This window comes from Salminus brasiliensis, chromosome 1 (assembly GCF_030463535.1).
Source record: "Salminus brasiliensis chromosome 1, fSalBra1.hap2, whole genome shotgun sequence".
Classification (NCBI taxonomy): Eukaryota; Metazoa; Chordata; class Actinopteri; order Characiformes; family Bryconidae; genus Salminus; species Salminus brasiliensis.
The window spans coordinates 39,600,002-39,619,944 of record NC_132878.1 but is presented as its reverse complement, the minus strand read 5'-3'; the positions used below and the strand labels follow the sequence as shown (position 1 = coordinate 39,619,944).

Below are 19,943 nucleotides of genomic sequence, written 5' to 3'. Positions count from 1 at the left end.
GCTGGTACATCAACTGCATCATCTTTAAGAAAAATCGCCCATATCTTCAAACTTCTACACATGAATATGGCTACAGACTTTGACCTTGTCATACTTTGAAAGTATTTTTCTTTGTTCTGTGTCTCAAGATAGTGTCTCAAGACATACAACTCAATTGTAAGTGTGTCATTTCATGAGCTTTGACTGTTAATATCCTTTAAAAGACTTAGGGAAGCAAAAGTGCTTGTTACATTATTTACTTCTTTGGTTCCATAACAACATAACAACATAACCCCATTAGCTCTGCAGCTATTGTCCATTAAATAGATGACATCATAAAATTAACATAGATTAGTGGTAAATTAACAGACCAATATTATCTGTAGTACGCTATGTAGTACTATGCTATAGGTAACCTACACTATATACCCTAATGGTTGTGGACAACCCTTCCAATGAATGCGTTCAGTTACTTTAAGTTAAGAATATGACTCTCTGGAGCAGATAAATATGAACCTGCTGGCATCACATCTAGGTATGCCAGGTAGGGACTAGAGGGGTATGAATACCCCCAGCCTTGAGCTCTGGAGCAGTGGAACTGTGTTCTCTAGAATGATGGTGGTGCTCCATCCAATACTTTTGGGATGAGATGGTGAGTTGGAGATTGAGTTGGGTGGTAATCATTCAACATCCTGACCTCACTAACACTTCAGTCCATATAATGTATTTCTATCTTATGAAATGCCATTCCAGTTGTGTCCTTATTTAATATATAGAGAACCTTCACACAATGTAAAGAGTTTCCGCTAGAACTGGTTGTCCAAGCCAAGAAACTTTCATGAACCTTTCTTTGTAACAGTATGTGAGAGTGCATATGTAGCCGTGTGTGTGTAACACAACGTGTGTGCCATATCTCTTGAATATAGCCTGTCTGTGAAGAAATGTGGGAAATATGCAGCATCGCATCACATGGAGGATGATGTATATGTACTACATGTACTGAACTCATTAGACTTTGGAAATGGTGGCTCTGTGCCACACAGAAGGCCTGAATACAATAGTTCGGTCCCATTAAATCTGTGAAAGTTCCTTCCTGAGGCAAACGGTGCCAGAAATAGTAATGCACTTTATCATCTCTTTCTACGGCATAAGGACATAATGTGAGTTTCAGTTTATTCCAAGTTCTGATTTGATGAGTTACCTGCACGTCTGTTTGATTGAACTAGCCTGAACTTGAAATGCTCTCAGAAATAAAACACCAACAGCAACAAATCTTCAGCTGAAGTGAGAATATCTATCATGCATAAAGATTTATAATATGAAATTCAATGTGATCATAAGATCATTTTATCCTTGATCATTTTAATTGCAGTAAAGAGGCTATAGTGCCTTCTATTATGCAATCCAGGAACCATAAATTAGAAGAAATATGCTTTCAAATGTGTATTAATGTTTTGATATTATTGTCTTAATATTTGATATTATTTATCTTAATCAACCATTGATTTCATTGATTTCTTGCCTAAAATGTGGCAACAAACAAAGCCGGGGGTTCACATGCTACATACAGTCCATTATAGAGTGACAATCATGTAATATGGGACAGTGCATTGGGTATTATGGGACATGCAGGTCATAGGCCCTGATTGCCAATGCAAATGTTTTTTCACTAATTTAACATTATTTAATATTTCAATTCGATCAACTCATTGATTTTATTGGGAGAGCATCAGCTGACATTGGGGCTGACAAAGCAATATTTATATTTATAAATATTTTAAAAATGCCTATCATAGACACACAGATAGCTATTTATAAATACATAGATAGATATTAACGTTTAATAATCGTTCAATAATAAAGTAAATTTGGAGCATTTCTATTGGTCAGCATGAAACGTTGACCCAATATAAAGAACAATTGCCAGATAAAAAAAAAACGTCAAACGTGAAAAACATCAAAAATGGAAATACAAGGTTTTTACGTGACAGCGACCATATATTGCGACATCCACTATTTAAAGCAAACGTGTCACCGAGTGTGCTTGATTTAAGTGTGCTGAAATGTAAACACTATTATTCCCACAAGTCACTTTGTTTGCGTAGTGAACCGGGGGGCAGGTCAGCAGTGGTCGGACAGCGGTGGCTACTTGAGGCCTCGCGCTGCTCAAGACACTGCAGTGGTCGGAGCTTGTGTCTGCGCACCTGGCTGGCCTGCCGTGCGTGCTTCTGCTCGGCGCGTCTCCCACATCCTCTTCCCTGGATTGTTTTGACTGCTCGATCGAGGGCGAACGTTACATTTCATCTCTAAATTTAAACCGGAAAAGTGTCACTAGAAAACAGCGTGGTGGGAGGCAGTCAGGGTCGCGGAGCTTTCCTGCAATGAATCAGGCGTAATGGTAGGACATCAGCACAGATATTTGTTAAAACACTGCAGGATCAGTCATCTGCTGCTGCGATTAAAACGGTGGCACGGACGTACATCCAGTTTACGCGCTTCTGAAACCAGATTTAGGCTCATTTCAGTTCAGGATAAATATAAGGTAATAAGGTTTTACAGAAGGTGGACGCAGCCAAATCTTTTTTTTTTTCAATTAAATAAACTGATTTAGTGTATTAAAAAGAGTCTAGAATCTAATAGAGTGTAAAAAAAAGGGGGTTGTAATGATGTAAATGCTATTATCACTACTACTACTAATAATAATAATTCTAATAATAATCATCATAATAATGATATTAATAATAATCATAATTTCAAATTTCCCAAGTTCTATTTGTAGTCCAGTAATAATAGGAGAGTGATGGCTTGCACTTGTACATATGGATGAAGTATCGCCTCTGAAGTTAATTGTGTTTTCGTTTCGGTGGAGAATAGATTTCCTCTGTTTATTATAAGCATAGGGACGGATTTGCGTCACCGTGCAACTTGCAGGTTGAGATAAAGTTGCACAAATATTGAAAAAAGGAAGTGCTAACAGTCATTATAAAGCCCCCCCTCCTCCTCCTCGCCGCGCCGGAGGAAATAAGGACCTCTGCTGTATCCTAAAATACTGAAGCATCTTCTATTTTGGGATAAATCTAGCAGGAATATCCGCTCATTTAGGCTTGAATCAGAGCCCATCAAAAACAGGATGACCTGCATCGAGAAACTCCTGCTTCCTAATCTCACTCCGAGCCAACAAGGAGCCAAAGCACTGCGCTGTTCTGTTGGCAGAATAAAACTAAAAAAAATTATAATTTAGAAAAATTATTTTATTACTTTAGCACGTGCTCACTTTTCATAGGTTCGTTCTTTAAATGTTCTTTAAATACGGGCGCATTCGCTACGTCGCGGACTGGTTTCAATTTCATGTTAATGAGGTCTTAGACTTTGTTGTGAATTTGTGAAGTTGTATAATGTCATTTTCTGACGTATTATTCACTAAAACACAAAAAAAAAAAAAAAAAGTGTTTTGGGATTTCACCGATTTTCCTCTAAGACGGAGCTGACATTCCTAAAGAGTAATTCACTCAAATGAAAAGTGAGAGTTAGGGTGAGGGGTTGTCAGCGTTGATACAGGCCTGGACATAATTAAATAAAAAAAATGACGATGATCTAATCCATTGGTGGCTGCACTGCACTCTTTAATGGCTTTCTTTCTTTCCTTATTTCTTTCTCGTTGCAGCATCAACTTGTGGGACCGTTTGCTGAGGCTCTATTGGCCACTCATGAGCCAATCGGGGAGCGACGTTCCCGGGCTCGCGAGAAGCCAATCAATATCTGAAGTTCCATTGGCCAAGAGTGAGCCAATCAATACGGGAGGAGAAACTACTGCGTAGAACTTCTTGGAGCCCAGGCAGAAGTTTTCATTCTTAATGAGAACATTTCTGGCGTGCCGTGAAAGACAGGCACCTCATTAAATTCGCGTACAGCTCTTACTTAAACTTAATGCCGTGATTCTCTCCCTTTTCTATCGTCGATAAAAAGAAGAGGATGTACACCACCGGACTGAATTCCTTCTACGCGTCCAATTTCAGCCTCTGGTCTGCGTACTGTTCGGGTGGCTTCGCGGTGGATACGATGAAAAAGCCGTCGTTCTGCATTGCCGATATACTGCATGTTGGAGACGCCGAGAACATCCCGGGCTCCTCGGCGCTTATGGGGCACATGGGCGTCCGGGCTCAGGTTCATTCCTCCGGCTCTCCGCTCCGGCCGGCCCCGCTAGCCGCGGAGGCGGCCGTGTTCGGCGCGAGGGTGAACACCACCGCCTACCACAGACACGGACTACATTTGACCTCTGTGGCCAGAACAACCATCAGCTCCCAGTCAGCACCAGCACCGTCCAGCAAAGACCTCAAGTTTGGAATTGATCGGATATTATCTACAGAATTTGAACCGAAATGTAAAGAATCATCTTCATTAAGAGGTAAGCCGTGGCTGGGTGCTGGGGCATTGCTCGCCTTTTTTTTTTTTCTTCTCAGTGATTTTCGAGCTATTATAAAATTATGTCAAATGCTAAAATGTGTATGTGCAGAATATTATAGAACAAAACAGGGGGTTTTAGATTTTAGATCTGGCGAAGTTGGGCTACATTAGATCCTCTATTATTAAGAGCCGTCTGAAAGGTTGGGGGACGATTTTGACCTGGACCACTTGTTGTTGTCCAGAACCAGCTGAAAAGGCAGGCCTCGCTGGTAAATTTAGACTTAGAAACAGTTCATTAATAATAAATAAATAAAGTTACATGGTATGTTTAGGGCCCGTTTCCCAGACTCAGATTAAGCCAAAAAATCAAAACAAACAAATAAAAAAAAAAACAATTCAGAGTGGTGTATGACTGTTGACACTGCAGTTTAGTCTAAGACCAGGCTTAATCCATGTCCAGGAAACCGGCCCTTAGAGTTTTAGAAAAATTAATTTACCCGTTTATTTGATTACATTTACATATAAAAATACATATTGGTTTGTGTCGTCCTGTAACAGATCTCACGTCCATTGTTAGCTGCACGCGCCAGTCAGCAGGCCACGTCTCTGTGCAGCCGACCGCGAGCCAGTACTTCGCATCCTTAGACCCGGGGATGAGCGATGCCTCTTCCATGATGGGCTCCATAGGCAGTGCCCCCAGGCAATCAGGGCAGCATCAGTACCAGGATACTTTCCCAGGTGCTGGAGCAACAATCCCCCTCCCAACTCAGTTCAACCACGGCATTTTTTTTTAAAACACATCCACAGCTTTGCACTGTTAAAGTGGAAAACATGGCCTACAGAGCTGTAGCCTGCACGCTTCTGTTGATTTCATTTCATTTCATTTTAGTTTGTTTGTAGCGCGACGATTGGGCTTCAACATGCAACTTATGACAAATAATCATTTTTATACAGTAATTAAAAAAAATGATACATTTTTGCTTTTTCATTTTTGCCTCCACCAGGGCCCTACGCAGTCCTCACCAAAGACACGATGCCGCAGACCTACAAGAGGAAGAGGTCGTGGTCCCGAGCCGTGTTTTCAAACCTGCAGAGAAAGGGACTCGAGAAGCGGTTTGAGATCCAGAAGTACGTCACGAAACCTGACCGGAAGCAGCTGGCCGCGATGCTGGGCCTCACAGACGCTCAGGTAGGCTGAAGGAGTGGATGAAATCATGCTCCAGTAATTAACCATTCATTATAGTGGACTTGACTGAACTGCCGAAAAGACCGCTTGCACATAAATAAAGCGTCACACTTTATTCTTAATTTCTTTATTCTATTATCATGCACGTAATCACGCACATCAACATTCTGTCAGTATGTCAGTGGAGATGCAAGAGGACGTGTAAATGTGTCACGTGAGAGCTAAAGGCAGGAAACACACGGAACATCAATAAAAAGGCAGAAGAAAGTTGTCTCATGAAGTTGCGACATGCAGATTCCTAGGGAAATGAAAGTCCATTATTGCAAATGATGAAAGGTCATAGCAGTGACTCAATGTGAGACGTGTTGGCTTGTTTTATAGCACAGTTTTTCGATGATTATATTTATTATTAAAATGAACGATTTCGCATTCTCCCAACAAAGACACGCCGCACACAATTAATTATTCAAATTAAGTTAGATTTAGTCATTTTTGCAAGCTGTATACTGATGCAGCACATTTTATTATTTATGTTTTATTTGTGTTCAGCATGTTTTAATAGTGTAATATCAAATCACTGTTCTCCCTATTCCGAGTGTACCTATAGGCCTAGCCTTCCGTCCGTCTGTCACCCTAGTTTGTATGGTTGCTTGCATTGTGGGGTAAAGGTAACGACCCCACACTCGCTCAGCGTTTCAGTGTGCTGATCTCCTCGTTTGTGTCCAGGTCAAAGTTTGGTTCCAAAACCGCCGGATGAAATGGAGACACTCCAAGGAGGCCCAGGCGCAGAAGGACAAAGAGAAGGAGCAGGCGGACAAGTCAGCGCCCGAGACCGAGCAGAAAACACACGAGGAGGACTCAGAAGGAGACAGCGAGCCCAGCGAGTCGGAGCTGGAGGACGAGGCCGAGGACAAACGAGACGGACCCGTTTCTGAACTCAGCAAAGCCAGCGTCATCATGGCCGGACCTCTCCCCCTAAGCACGGACGAAACGACACCGGCCACAAACAGCGCAGCCACAGACACTCCTGCACAGTCGCAAATGCTGCTATGAACCTGAACTCGGTCAAGGCCGACTAGTGCTGAACTCTCATGACCACTACGATTGATGCCACACACACACACACACACACACACACACAAAAGAGAAAAGTTAAAAAGGGGCTCAATCCGCTTGGCTCATCCTGTGAAGTCCACCAGGCCACTGATGCCACTTACATGTTCCTTTTTTTCAAGGGGATATTCTCTCTTTCTTGTGAATATTCGCCTGAACCACTTTTGTTGCCCACCTCTTGAGCATCTGGGAATTTTTACGCAGTGTTAAATGTTATCTTAAAGTTGATGAACTTGATTGTATTATATATTGTTAGTAGATATTTGCACTGAAGATGTAAATAAAATTGTTACTTTTATTCTGACGGAGTTTCAAATTGCCCAAATTATTGACGTGCGGTTTGAGCTTTTGAGACATGTAGGGTTTATGGGCACTATCAACATCAACAACGTTAAGAAAACCCATTCTACTTCTTCTTTTTCTTATTATTTGGATAATAATAATAATAATAATAATAATAACAATAATAATAATTTATGGGCGTTGTGAAATTAACATATGTGTCCACTCAGTGCAGAAATGACACTTCCCACCACTACATTCTGAGAACAACGTTTTCATTGCTACCCTTATGATGTTTTTATTGGACTACATTAATTATAGCATTATCGGAGTAAAATCATCTGTCTTGAACTAAAATATCCTCTTCCAAACCTAGATCTAACAACCCCCTGACTGACACCGCAGGATCTGGGCTTCAGACTAATCGTTCTATCCCATCTTTTCAAACAGTAATAGGTACATGATAAATGGCATGGTCATTTTTTTTTTTTTTGGCCAGCAGGGCCTTTTTCAAGCAGGTTAATGTGATTTTGCTAAGACCCCGTGTCTCTGAAAAACGTTAGCTGGGGAAATTTGCCGTCTAACAATAAACAGAGAGCGAAGAGGCAGGATTTATAGTTTGTGTACATTTACTGGCTCCACATATCAGCCACAGAAAGGATGAGTATGCTTTATGAATCCAGGCTCCGATCTGCGAATGAAAACCTACTCCATTTATGGTCTCCGCTTGTCTCTGCCACAATCACAATGACAGACAACGAGGCTGCTTGTTTAATGTCAGCCTCTGTATTAAACAGCTAGGCTGCAGATTTTGACGCTGCAACCCAGGATCAATGAAATGCAGCCTGCACAAAAATAACCTGTTAGGAGAGGGCCGAGTAGGGACCGTTTTCTTGTGCTATTCATCGAGCTTTGTGGAAATAAAACTCACATGTAAATAAACTACCTAGCTGCAAATGGGGTTTACACAGCCCGTTCAAGTTACTTACAATGCAGTTAGGCCATGAATGAATACACATCTTTGAAATAGCTCCTCCAGCGGTGACACTATCGATATAACCTATATACAGAGAAGAATGGGAGAAAGTAGGAATGTCAATTGTAAACGGAAACATATAGTATATAATCACTCTCAGTCTCAATGGCTCTAGCTAAGGTAGGGCAACAACGCTGGTCAGTCCACTGCAAAGATGTATCCTGTCTATAAGCCATATCCAGAGGTTGTCTGCAAAGGCCATTAGTGTCTGTGAGAATAATTAGTTTTTAAAAGACAACAATAAATCTGGAACATCTCATAATTTTCCCCAATTGCAAAAACTACTGTCAAGACTAAGTGAGGCAGAGAGTGGAGGATTGAAGCTGTGTGTGCTTGTCTGTCCATTTAAATCAAATAGGACACATTTATTTCTATGTCTGAAGAGGTTAAAGTTAAGATAAGATGTAGAAGAGAATGGTTAGAATATTCTTATTATAAGTATTTGTTGTTACACATATTACATATAGAACAGATGCATGCAGTTAATGTGAGACATTGAGATTAATGACTTTATATAAGATACGGTTTATTATTGAGATATTTTAGAATTACCTAAGCTTAAAAAAAATCAACGTATTGCATACACGTATATAGTGACAAATAATGCACGCAAAAATGTATGAGCACATTGTGTGTGAGGTTTGGACAGCCCTGAATATTTTAAAGATAATTTTGTCAATGTCAAGTCTTTTAATTTTAGAGTAAGAAAAGAAAAAGAGCTCTATACAAATATATTTAAGGCCTTAGGTCATTTTTACCAAGGTCTCACAAGGTCTCTTAAGTAGTTGATTCTGACTATAGCCTCTTCACATTAATAATTAGTTAAGGCCAGATGAGGCAAATTTCAAAGCTTTCTAAATTCTCTGACTTTTCATAACCTGTCCCAATAATCAGCAGCCATGGGCTTATCTAGCTTTTCTAAGCTACTGCCTGCAATGGAATCAAAATAATTAAAAAAAAAAATCTTCAGGTATCCGTTTCCTTAGTCTTCTTAGTAATGTAATTTAGAAATGTCAGGTAACCGAAATGGTGAAGGTTAAGTTGAGGTCTGGAAGACCAAGACAAACTTTCAGAGAGAACTGCACACTTTCTGCAAGGGGTGCACTGTTCTACTGTGCAGCAACACCTGCACAAATATATGCAGTGGAGTCATTAGAAACCTTTCACTAGAAGACTGTATTCAATAAATACATTCGATTAATACCAGCAAATTCAGGGGTAAACATCCTATTAAAGGCCTCGCAGACCCACACTTAAACATCTTCAACATTTTTTGAATAGACCTCAAAAAAGCAGAGCATAAAGATGGCTCAATAAATTTTTTTGCAAAGAAGAATGGGTGAAGATCCCCCGAACAAGAACTGAAAGCCTCTTTCAAAGCGTTAAAAGCTACAAGGGGGTGTTACTAAGTTCTGAACATGCAGGTTGCCCAAATGTTTGCTTTGGACACTTTTCCTTTTTTAAATTAAATTTAAACTGTTAAATAAATTTTTAAAGTAAAAAAAAAGTAATATTGCTTAAAATATTTGAGAATTGTGTCATCTTTAACTTCATGCCTTTTCATGACATTTTGACCAGGGGCGACCAAATGTTTGGGTGTGTGTGTTTGTGTGTTGTATCAGAGGATCATAGCTGTATGATTATGTATTACACAGCATGGAATGTGTTGCATGTATTACAAGACTAGTGTGTATCATGCAAGTGCTTTAGCTAAGCATCATCAACAATGAGGCCCCTGCTCAGTGAACCTCCTCCAGATTACCGTCTGTGCACTATATTATTCAAGATTAAGCCCAATGCTTATCATAAGGAACCCATCACGTTACAACTTTTGGACTGCTTTTATCATAATTCATGTAATGCTTTTTCCGAGTTCAACTGTTTTGACTTTTTGCCGCTGACCATGTGTTAAAAAATCTCAGTTGGCTGCCTTAAGCCCATGATATCAAATACACAGTGTTTCCACAAAAAGGGAGAGAGAGGCGGGCTAATCGGCTGTGTAAAACAAAGTAATAAAGTTGTGCTCGTTTGGGCCAGGTATGAGTGCTTTTCCATTCACCTCACTAAATTGCTATGAGTGTCTTAGGAATAACAGAGAGAGAGAGAGCGAGGGAGAGAGAGAGACAGAGAGAGAGAGAGAGAGAGATGGGGAACATCTCTATAAAACAGAGCTCTGCCAGGGAATGACTTCTTTTGTGAATGACTTCACCAAAGACCACCAGAAGCACTCTCTACCATGGGGTCTACTTTCTTCTCCTCCGGAAAGAGGGATGACCTCTTGAGATTGCCAGTTTTTCCGCTTAAGACCACATATTGAATTCCACTTCAGCGTTTACCTCAACCCTCTCAACCCCCCCACCCGCACTCCTCCCCTCTCCCCCAGCTCCCTTTCCATTTCATCTAGGAGTACCTTTTCTAACACAAAAAAATACTGTGCAAATGCATTTCTCTGACTAAGTGCAATAGCACAGGGCATATTATCACTGCGTGGCTACCATGTCCAATTCTTTCGGTCGTAGCTGGTGATGAAGACTTGTTTTTGCTCTAAAGCTGCAAGCAGAAGTCAACTGTTTTCCATGGAAAACTCTGTGATAAGGCCACACTATCAGCCTTTGAGTGGTACTATTGGCTGCCTCTACAACTCTATAACTCACGGAAATTGCACAGGTCAGCCGGCATGAGTGTGAATCTCAAATTATCCCTCGCAAAGTTGTGAATTATGGTTGTATGTGAAAACATAAAATAACAATAACAGTCCAAACGCTTAACATAATACTGCAGGTTTTGATTTGTGAAGTGCCTTAAGATTTTTTTTCATGACCAGTACAGCAGAAAGTCCATCTGGGTGTGTATTTAATGTCATTCTACACCATTAAAAGAGATTTTCTTGTGGCCCTGTGACCCAGGCAGGACAATGCAGGAGCTGAACGGCTTAACAGATTTCCCCTCCCAACTTAAACATTTTTGAAGAAGTAGCTGCTTCAAATAAATTACTGCACCGTATGTTTTGCTTCAAAACACATTACCTCATGATTAGCCTGACTTAGAGACTGTGATCTAGCTGCTGCTTTGAGACATTAGCTGAGGGAATGCTTAATAAACTAACAGAGATTGTCTAAATCAAAGATCTTTGCCTAGATGTTACAAGCATGTAAGCCTCCAGTAATGAATCAACAGCTTAAACTGTTAAGATATTTTCCTATACCTTACAGCTTTATTATGTATCCGAGCTGCCTACGTTTAATCCTACAAAGTGTTGCTACAACTTTTTAAACAGGTACACTGTAAAGACCTGGGAGAAACAGGTCAAGCTTCTTGATAAAGTTAAAACGTTGGATTTTTCAATAATTCATTGTTATTTGCAGAGCATAGTAGGAACGTTAGTAGCTTGCACAATCATGAGCAGTCTCTCTGTGAATGTTGTAATGATGGGTGTGGAGCTTCCCAGGATTCTTGGCTGCGTTGTTGTTTTTTGTTAATTAGCTTTCATTTCTTCCACTACTGTTCATTCACATGCTTTTTTTTTTTTAAATATGTCATCCTAACCCCAAAAGATGCATTTGCCTGCATGTAGCATGTTTTGTTATTCTGACGGCATAACTATGATGCTGTTTCGGGTTTTTATTTAGTTAGATCTGCCATGTTTATTGATACCCTTCACACACCAAGGGTCTTTAGACAGCTGTGGGTGCACGTTAGACCATATATAGGCTCTGTACATTAGGAATGCAGGGGTGCCGAAATGATCTGTACACATACACCAGTGAACAACGTTAAGAAATACAGCAAAGTTCTATAATGCATACATATACAATATAAGGAATGTATATGAAAATATGTAGAAAATGTAAATATATAATAAAATATGTAAAAAATTGGACATGGAGAATAAAGAATAGAATATGTACATAAAATGACTGATCTGTGTTTTGTAACACTTGTAACACTTTGTTGTTATCTAACATCAGTATAAACAGTGTCAGTATACATACCATATGGTCGGTGACATTAACCGAGCCCTTCACATGAACCGACACACAGTTCACAGTAGCTTTATGGTCAGCGTATTTGCAGAGTTACAGGCTGAATGTTATATGTGTGTGTGCATGTGGAAAATGGAGGAGGATGGCTAGCAATATGAGAAATAACTCTGAAAACTGGCAACATCTGTATATGTTGTATATGCCTAAATGATGTGCTTCATTTAATTTTGCAACTTTTTTAGCATGTGAACCTGATTTAAAGGATTTTAATGATCATTATTTTCACATAAACAAGACTCTTGAAAAATGACACCTTAAGAATTAATTTTACTTTGATTCAATAATAATCTGTTGAAATGATTTAGTAACCATGACAGCAGACGTTACTGCATTTGTCCTGTTCTCTCATTTTCCTGGTGAACTATTTTGTTATTAATATGACTTTGTTGAGCTACTGCTTTGAGATTATTATAATTATTTAAATTTTTTTATTTTTTTTAAAGTTAAGTTAAATGGGTTAGAATTCCTAGAAGGATAATTGTGCCATTTTCATAAATCTTTTCAATCTTTTGAGTGGAAAACTAAAAATTCATGTAATGATTTTTCTGTAAATTTAAAACTCTTTTGAATGTTTCTTTTTGTTAAACATGAATAAAATCATATTTCATACAAACAGAATAGTGACCGGACACATCCTGTCACGATGCTTATTACCAAACAGTCTTGTATAATGTATAAAATGATCAGCAACAGTAGGCCTACTGTTTTACAGTTTAACCCTTTAACACACTAAGGCTTATTTCACACTACGGTGTATTATTCAGTAACTACAGGTACTTCTGTACAAACTAATGGGACTATACTTTGCTAATAGAAATTTGTAATGACACTTTCAATCCATAAGGGGTTAAGTGTATATTTGTGCAAAACAAGGTGCTGTTATAATTGTATTGTCTTACCTTTGATTTACTTATTAATGTTTCAATTGCCATCTATGTGATGCATAGATGCATAGTCTACATTGTTCCAAACACCAAAATAAAAGACAGCATTACAAACAGAGCCTAGCTATAATAATCTGGAACTACTTATAAGCTCAAGTTTGATCTGCACATGTTCACCTTAGTTGAAAACTGAGCTGCACACACAGGAGCTGTCGCCACATTCTGCAAAAGACGCGTTATTGAGTGCTTTTCTAACATGGTCGCAGTTTCCAAGCAACTTGGCTTTGCATTCCGAAAACCAAGTCCTCGCCAGCCAGTTGGGAGAGGGCGAGGAAAATGAAAAAAAAAGTGGCTAAGAGGCATCTAAAGTTAAATTTAAAGATGTGTTTCTCTTGGACGCCTGTCTGTGTAGCCATAAACCAAGGGAGACATTTTCATACTCAACATTTTTCATGGTTTTGCCTCGAGTTTCCTCCCTTCCTTTCTCACTCCACCTTGGCTCCAGTTACCTACTGCTATACCGCCCAGTAGACCACAGTGAAAGGGGCATCAGCTCCCTGTGAAAACCCCCACCCGCCTCATGCAGTGGCCCCCGTCTTTGGATGGAGCCTGGTTGTCCTTGGACCGCTTTCTAACTCGGGGAACCCTCTGAGACTTTACCACCTGGATGCTGACTACTGAAGAATCCTTTCATCGCCCACCCCAATTTAAAGTAATGCCTTGTGTGCACACTTAAGTCTAATCATCGTTTGTTATTGGTACTAATCTAAAGGCTCCCAAGGCCTTCCACTCTTATTTTTATGTGGCAATAAACGGCCCATATTCGAGATCCTGGATGCTTGGAAAACTGGGCAGTGGTTTTCCTGCCAACTTTGTGGCATATCATCATTTGCAAGTAGTACTTGTAGTTTGTTATTAATTAGTGCTTAGTGCTCCTCCATAAGAGATTTATCATATGTCCTGTCTGGCTCCATAGCAAATGTATTTGTGGACTTTTACACCAATGATTATAACCACGTTTGGACAGCCCGCTGTGATGCAAAAACAAAGATTGGGAACGAAATTACTGTCATCAAAGGTGGAACAAAAATGTCATTCAGCTCTCGTTCTATAACTGAACTGCCTATGGCTTTTGGATTTATAGCTCCCTTTGACTAAAGGGACTAAAGTGATCTGGCAGCCTAGCCATGACCCAGCCATGAACGTAGTCACCTTATGAGTGGTTTTTGCTCATGAAAATCAGATTTCATATTGGGGAGGTTAATTTGCCTATTTTACCAAATGAGAGATCATTTTACAGCAGAAGCTCACATGTGTCTGTCTCTTTCATGGCAATGGCTAGCACCCTGGAAAAAAGTCATGCATTTCATTACCTTGATTTAAATGTGTACATCATTTCCATAGGTATCAAATTCAAACATTCATTACATCAATACAACAATACAACAAAATTTTATTTGTGTAAAAGTAGAAGTGGGCATTTAAATCCAATGCATTACATCAATAATAAGAACCTTCATAGTGGTGCCTTCTATTTTTGCAAACATCTTCTGCTCTACACTCTTAGCAAAAAAGGTTATTGGGACATGTTTGGTGCTGCATAGAATTGTAGAACCTCTGTGTGATTATCATCAAGCAGTATTATTGCTTTTTCTAATGAACCCTTGAAGAAACCCTTTTTAAAGTGCATAGGCCTACTCTTGAACAAGTAAATTGACCTCTTTTTGACATAGCATCCACAAAACTTCATCAGAGACTGGTAGCAGCCATTACTAAGTGCTATTTACAGTATTCATAGCCACCTATTTTTAAGTGAGGAACTCTTCCACTTTTGTCTTTAAACTTCCTGTTTACACTGCTGTTAGAAAACAGTAGGTGTTTGTCATCACAACATTTTTAACAAGTAAGATTAAGATTAATCTTAATCTAACCTCCACATAGCAGTTGGAGTGGAAAGAATACACACACAGTGTAGTGGAGAGCCACCTCAGCATCCAGAGAACAATCGGGGGTTTTGGTGCCTTACTCACAATGCCCACAATGCCCACAATGCTAACAGTCAATAGCATGAAAGCATACAATATTATTTAAGTCCAAGAATACTACAATACAATATATGATTTAATCAAGTCTGATATGACTGCTTCTATGCAAATGGGTTGTTTTTTCCATTGCTGTAATCACATTTGAATGTTGACAAGCCAACAGCAGGAAAAACTGTTGAGGACTAAACTTAAAAAATGTAGGTAACATTGAGGGGACGTGGTTCTGGCTGCAGTTGTCATCAAAGGAACTCTTTACCTAAAGGCAAGAAGCAGCTGATGATGAAGACGAAGTGACTTAAAATAGTAATTTAATTGCTTGTAATAATAAACAGAGTCATTTCCTTTGTCTTAGTTTTAGTTTCAGGCTTACACACACTCATAGCTTTCAGCCAGTTCCTGGAATTTCTCCCCACATGCAGTTCTTGCTCCTTCTTACTGCTGAAGCATCTCAGCCAAAATAACACGAATTGAGACAATCAGTAATTGCAAAATTAGACATTTTGTCACAGTCAACCTTCTTAACTTTCAATGAAAGGCCATGTAAAAAGCTTTGATTCCAATTAAAGAGTGTTTCTATTGGTCCATTCATCATGAAGTTTTGACACAATAAAAGAATAAGACCATCAACAGAGCAACAGCGGAAACTCAAAAAAGTCTAAACTATCCAGAAGTTTCTTTAGCACTTATTATAGAACCCTTGAATCAGTGTGTTGTCATAGTGGTAACCATACCCCAACAGTGTCCCTTTTGCAACATTTGAGGTTTTCTCATATCCTCATTTTCAATTTATCAAGACATACAAAGAGATTTACTTGGGGAAGGGGTGGTGAGGAATAAAAGAAAACTTCATTCAGATAAACAATCAAAAAAGGCATCCCAGAACCAGAAGATTAGAGAGGTTCTCCTGTGCCATTTCATGTAAAATTAATGACTTTACGTAAACATTCAGCTGTTTGATTTTTCAAGTGCATTTGTTAAGAATCGCTAGGCCTTTTTTGATAAATAGTTTGGACCAGGCCACTTATGTTTAAATTTAAGAAGAAGTAGAAGCACATAGTACATCTGATAATGATTTGTTTAGAGTGACCTGTGTTTAAATACCATGGTAATGGTTTCTAAGTGTTGAGACCACCCTCCAGCGCCATCATGCCAGCACAAATGCATTTATGCCTTGCAAGTTCATCGTGATAGTGGAGTTCTAAGTGATAGTGAGCTCAGATTATCTGAGACTCAAATGTATTGACTGACCATTATACTGGTTACACTTCATTAGATGTGTGTGTGTGAATGTGTCTATGTTTGTAGGAGTGCATGACAATGTTTCAGTGTGTGTGTGTGTGTGTGATAGCTTAGCTTTCTAATGGGGAAGTAATGACAAACAAGGCCTTAACTTAGTATGACTTGTGATTAGTGCTAAATTTGCCCAATAAAAAAGGACCATCTGCAACTATTGACCACAATAGTGTCAGGCCATACTAATGCAGTAATTATGCTGAAGTTATTCTAATGAAGTTAGCATGCTGGAAGACCTTTTGCTTGGACATGATCTAAATGTGCTGCCAGGATTGTCACAGTCCAATTATAGATGCATCTGCTGCAGAAGTCAGACCTTACAGACAGAACGGACATAAATGACTACTGTAAAAGAAACACATTCACTGTTTCTGTCCGACCGCTCTCAAAGAGACAGACTTCACAGGCCACATTGGGTCGTCCGTTACCACAGAAACTGCTGTCCACATGCAGAGGAAAAGAAGGTGAGTGATTTTTAGAAAGTACTTTGGTTTCACATCTCCTTGCAAATTCCTCATTTGAGAGAGTGAGGCATGAGACAGTCCAGGATTAGGTTGTGCTGTTAGCCATTAGCATCATCCGAAAGCACACACTTGTTTGTGCTTGCACCACCCCACAGTTTAAACTGATATCTACATTTTAAGCCTTTATTATACACAAACAACTTTAATCTTTATATTATAAGGTAAAAAAATGTTATTTTTCTAAGAATCTGTGAAAAGTGTGTTTAAAAGGTTCTATAGGAAACTGAAAAATGTTCTTCCATTTCTAACTTAGTAGTGAGTAAAACAACGCTTGTGCAGTGAATGTTAATGGGTTAACTTGGCTGTGTAACTAACTTGGCTAGTATCTGGTTGTGTATTATGACTATTGCGCTTATGGGCTTTCACTTTAAGGTGTTTACAAACACAGTTCAGGGCCGGACTGCCATGTGTGTAGGTTCACGTCTTGCAGGATATGTTTAGGAATCTTTGTCTGTGCACAGCTGCACTCATCATGTGTGTATAGATGGCTATAAAACTTTACGAAGCGTGGCTCTGGCGAGCTGCTTCGATCTGTTTAAATAGGGCTATTCCATCTGACAGTTAGCCAGTCTCACGCAGGCTAGATTTATCCGAGGGCTTCCTTTAGTGCAGAGGTGTGTTGCCTGCCTCACTGAATCTTTAAATGTATGTTTGACTTAACGTCCCACCTATACATGGTAAATAAAAATGGACACTTTGTTGTTAACCTTAAATTAGTTACTAAAAAACATATGATCATGAAAACAGCATGGTGAAATTAGTCAGCCTAAGCTGATCACTATAAAAATTATACGCTGCACTATTTAAGATGCATTCGAACCTTTAAATGCTTGGATGACTCCATTGACCTTAATTTTTAGTTTTGGGAGAGTTTGCACCATTTTACTGTAATACCGCACATACTGTCTCATGACAAGTTTATGGCCCCGAAGCCAACGCTAATGTACAATGGCCTTGTCTTTGTGCAGCTCATTTAAGCGTCCTCTTTTTAAGAACCTCTCCATTAAGCATTTGGTGCACTTTCTCAGACTAACACACGTAAATATACGTCTCCCTCTTCGTTTTCTTTCACTCCCCCTGTCCACTCCTCCTCCACACCTTCTAGCCTCCTTTATCTCTCTTTGTCTCTGTCTTCTGACATATGTTCGAGCTCAGATGCACAGCATCCATCAGCTAATCATTACAACCTCAAGGTCACAACCTCTGGCACTCCGATCACGAAATCTGTCTCTTTTCGGTGTCTCTCCCTCCTCGCCTCACCTTTAACTCTTCCCTGCTGAAGGCTGCTTGATTGAAATATAAAGCAATTTGCTCTGACTGCAGGAAACACAGAGAGGAAATGGCTGAGCGCTGCATTGCCTCGAGTGCCACTTCAGGTTATTTATTTGGACAGGGGAAATATTTGGGTGGAATTCCCCCATCTGCAGAGGTCGCAGACGCAGAGGAGCTGAGCATGTCTGCAGAGAGCGCTCGCCTTCCCTGAACCGCCTTTGACCCCTCTCACGTGCAAACAAACACAAACAGGTCTCCCATTTGTCCCCAATCCAATTAGTTTATCTCGCTCCTGACACGCTCCGGCACAGCAGCAGCTAGTTTTCGTGCAGCCTTTCATAACAAAGTATTCGTAACAATCAAAGCCTCGAAAAGGTGCTGGTGTGATTGATCATTTCGCCCAAAGCTCACAAGCATCTGGTTCTCATCAGGGCACAGGGACTTTAATGCTCCGTCACAACAGTGCAGATTACACAGTGATATGCTACATCGCCTGCTGCTGCAGCAGGAAAGTTGCTCTGTTTTCACAGATAATGAAACAACAGTTTACAGTTACGTTACAATACACCACCAACGGGAGGCTCTTTAAAAGAAGGCCTTTTATTTGCAGAGTTAGGTGAACTGCTAAAGAAAGACCAAACGACAGCACTGCCAGATGTCTAGTGTAAAGTGAAAGTAAGGTGCTAAAAACGAACTAAACTGTTGTCATTTTTAACAGTGAAAGTCCATCAGCGACATTCTGTGTGAAACTTTTCATTGTCTGCATGACACTGACCACTAAGTCTCACAATCCTTTACTGGTTTTTGAACGTTTCATTGAGTAACTGACCTCAGTGTCTGCTGTAGTAGAGTTTTGTTTGAATGCTCATTAGGAAATCTGAGAGTAACTCGTGCTGTACTTGTGAAAGACAGAAAGTGAAGTTTTTACTGCTTGCTGCTTGATAGTGTAATATGATATTAGGCCAGGATTGTGAAGTATAGATTGTGAATAATGTAATAGTAACAGATTTACACATTATACATAGTGTTCTTCCATAACATCATATAAAATACTTAGTTAATTAACTTAAATCAGACATCGGTACACATTTGATGTTCCATTTTGTTGCTCATATAAAATGTCATTCAGTATACTTCTAAAGTAAATAGGGCAATTAGGCCAACTTCACAACTCTAAAGACAATGTCCCTTGTTATTGTAACTGTTTATTACCTGTTTAACATAAATAAGGAAACTAATACGAACATGTATGTTTAGTCAAGGGGTCAGAAATTAAAATATCAATAATCAATTTGTCTATCAAACATATTTAATATACATACTCCAAAATGGTGGTAGTGCTTTAAGCCTGGATCATGTTACATTTTATCTTATTTTGACATTGCACAGCATAATTTATATATGTATATATATATATATATATATATATATATATATATATATATATATATATATATATATATATATACACACACACACACAAGAGTATTCATGGAAAGGATTTCATCTTATTTATAAATGATGGTGTCTGTAATGATCATGTTGAATGAGCATCAATGAGAATTAATCTGCACATTCTGCACAGACTAAACATAAGTCAATATTTGAAATTATTTAAAAACATAAAACACATTTAATACCTGGACTGGTTTTGGGTTTGATGACTGCATGTTATAAAAATGACTCAGTCTAGAGCGTTATCCGGAAGGTTCAGAGAAGAGATCACTGCCTCAAGAGATGCTCATAGAGATCCAGCTGGAAGCACAGTTCACAAGTTCAGAGCTAAAGGAGCAGTGGATACACTACCTGAACTTGGCAGAAAGAGGAAGCTCTCATTGTCTACCACCAGATTCCAGAGGAGGTGAATTTTGGAGCATTGCTG

The 19,943-nt window shown here is 39.3% G+C and overlaps 1 protein-coding gene across 2 annotated transcripts; it reads left to right on the top strand.

The window, feature by feature from the left end:
- Positions 1–3,774: 3,774 nt before the first annotated feature.
- On the top strand, positions 3,775–6,986 carry hlx1 (H2.0-like homeo box 1 (Drosophila)). Of its 2 annotated transcripts, XM_072695939.1 has the most exons (4): positions 3,775–4,384; positions 4,942–5,121; positions 5,388–5,572; positions 6,296–6,986. In XM_072695939.1, the coding sequence occupies exons 1-4, from the start codon at positions 3,952–3,954 to the stop codon at positions 6,620–6,622; spliced, it is 1,125 nt and encodes a 374-aa protein (XP_072552040.1). In that variant the 5' UTR covers positions 3,775–3,951; the 3' UTR covers positions 6,623–6,986. The 2 variants fall into 2 exon arrangements, with proteins under 2 accessions (XP_072552040.1, XP_072552045.1); XM_072695944.1 differs by lacking the exon at positions 4,942–5,121 and having other exon boundaries at positions 3,777–4,384.
- The last annotated feature ends 12,957 nt before the right edge of the window (positions 6,987–19,943 follow it).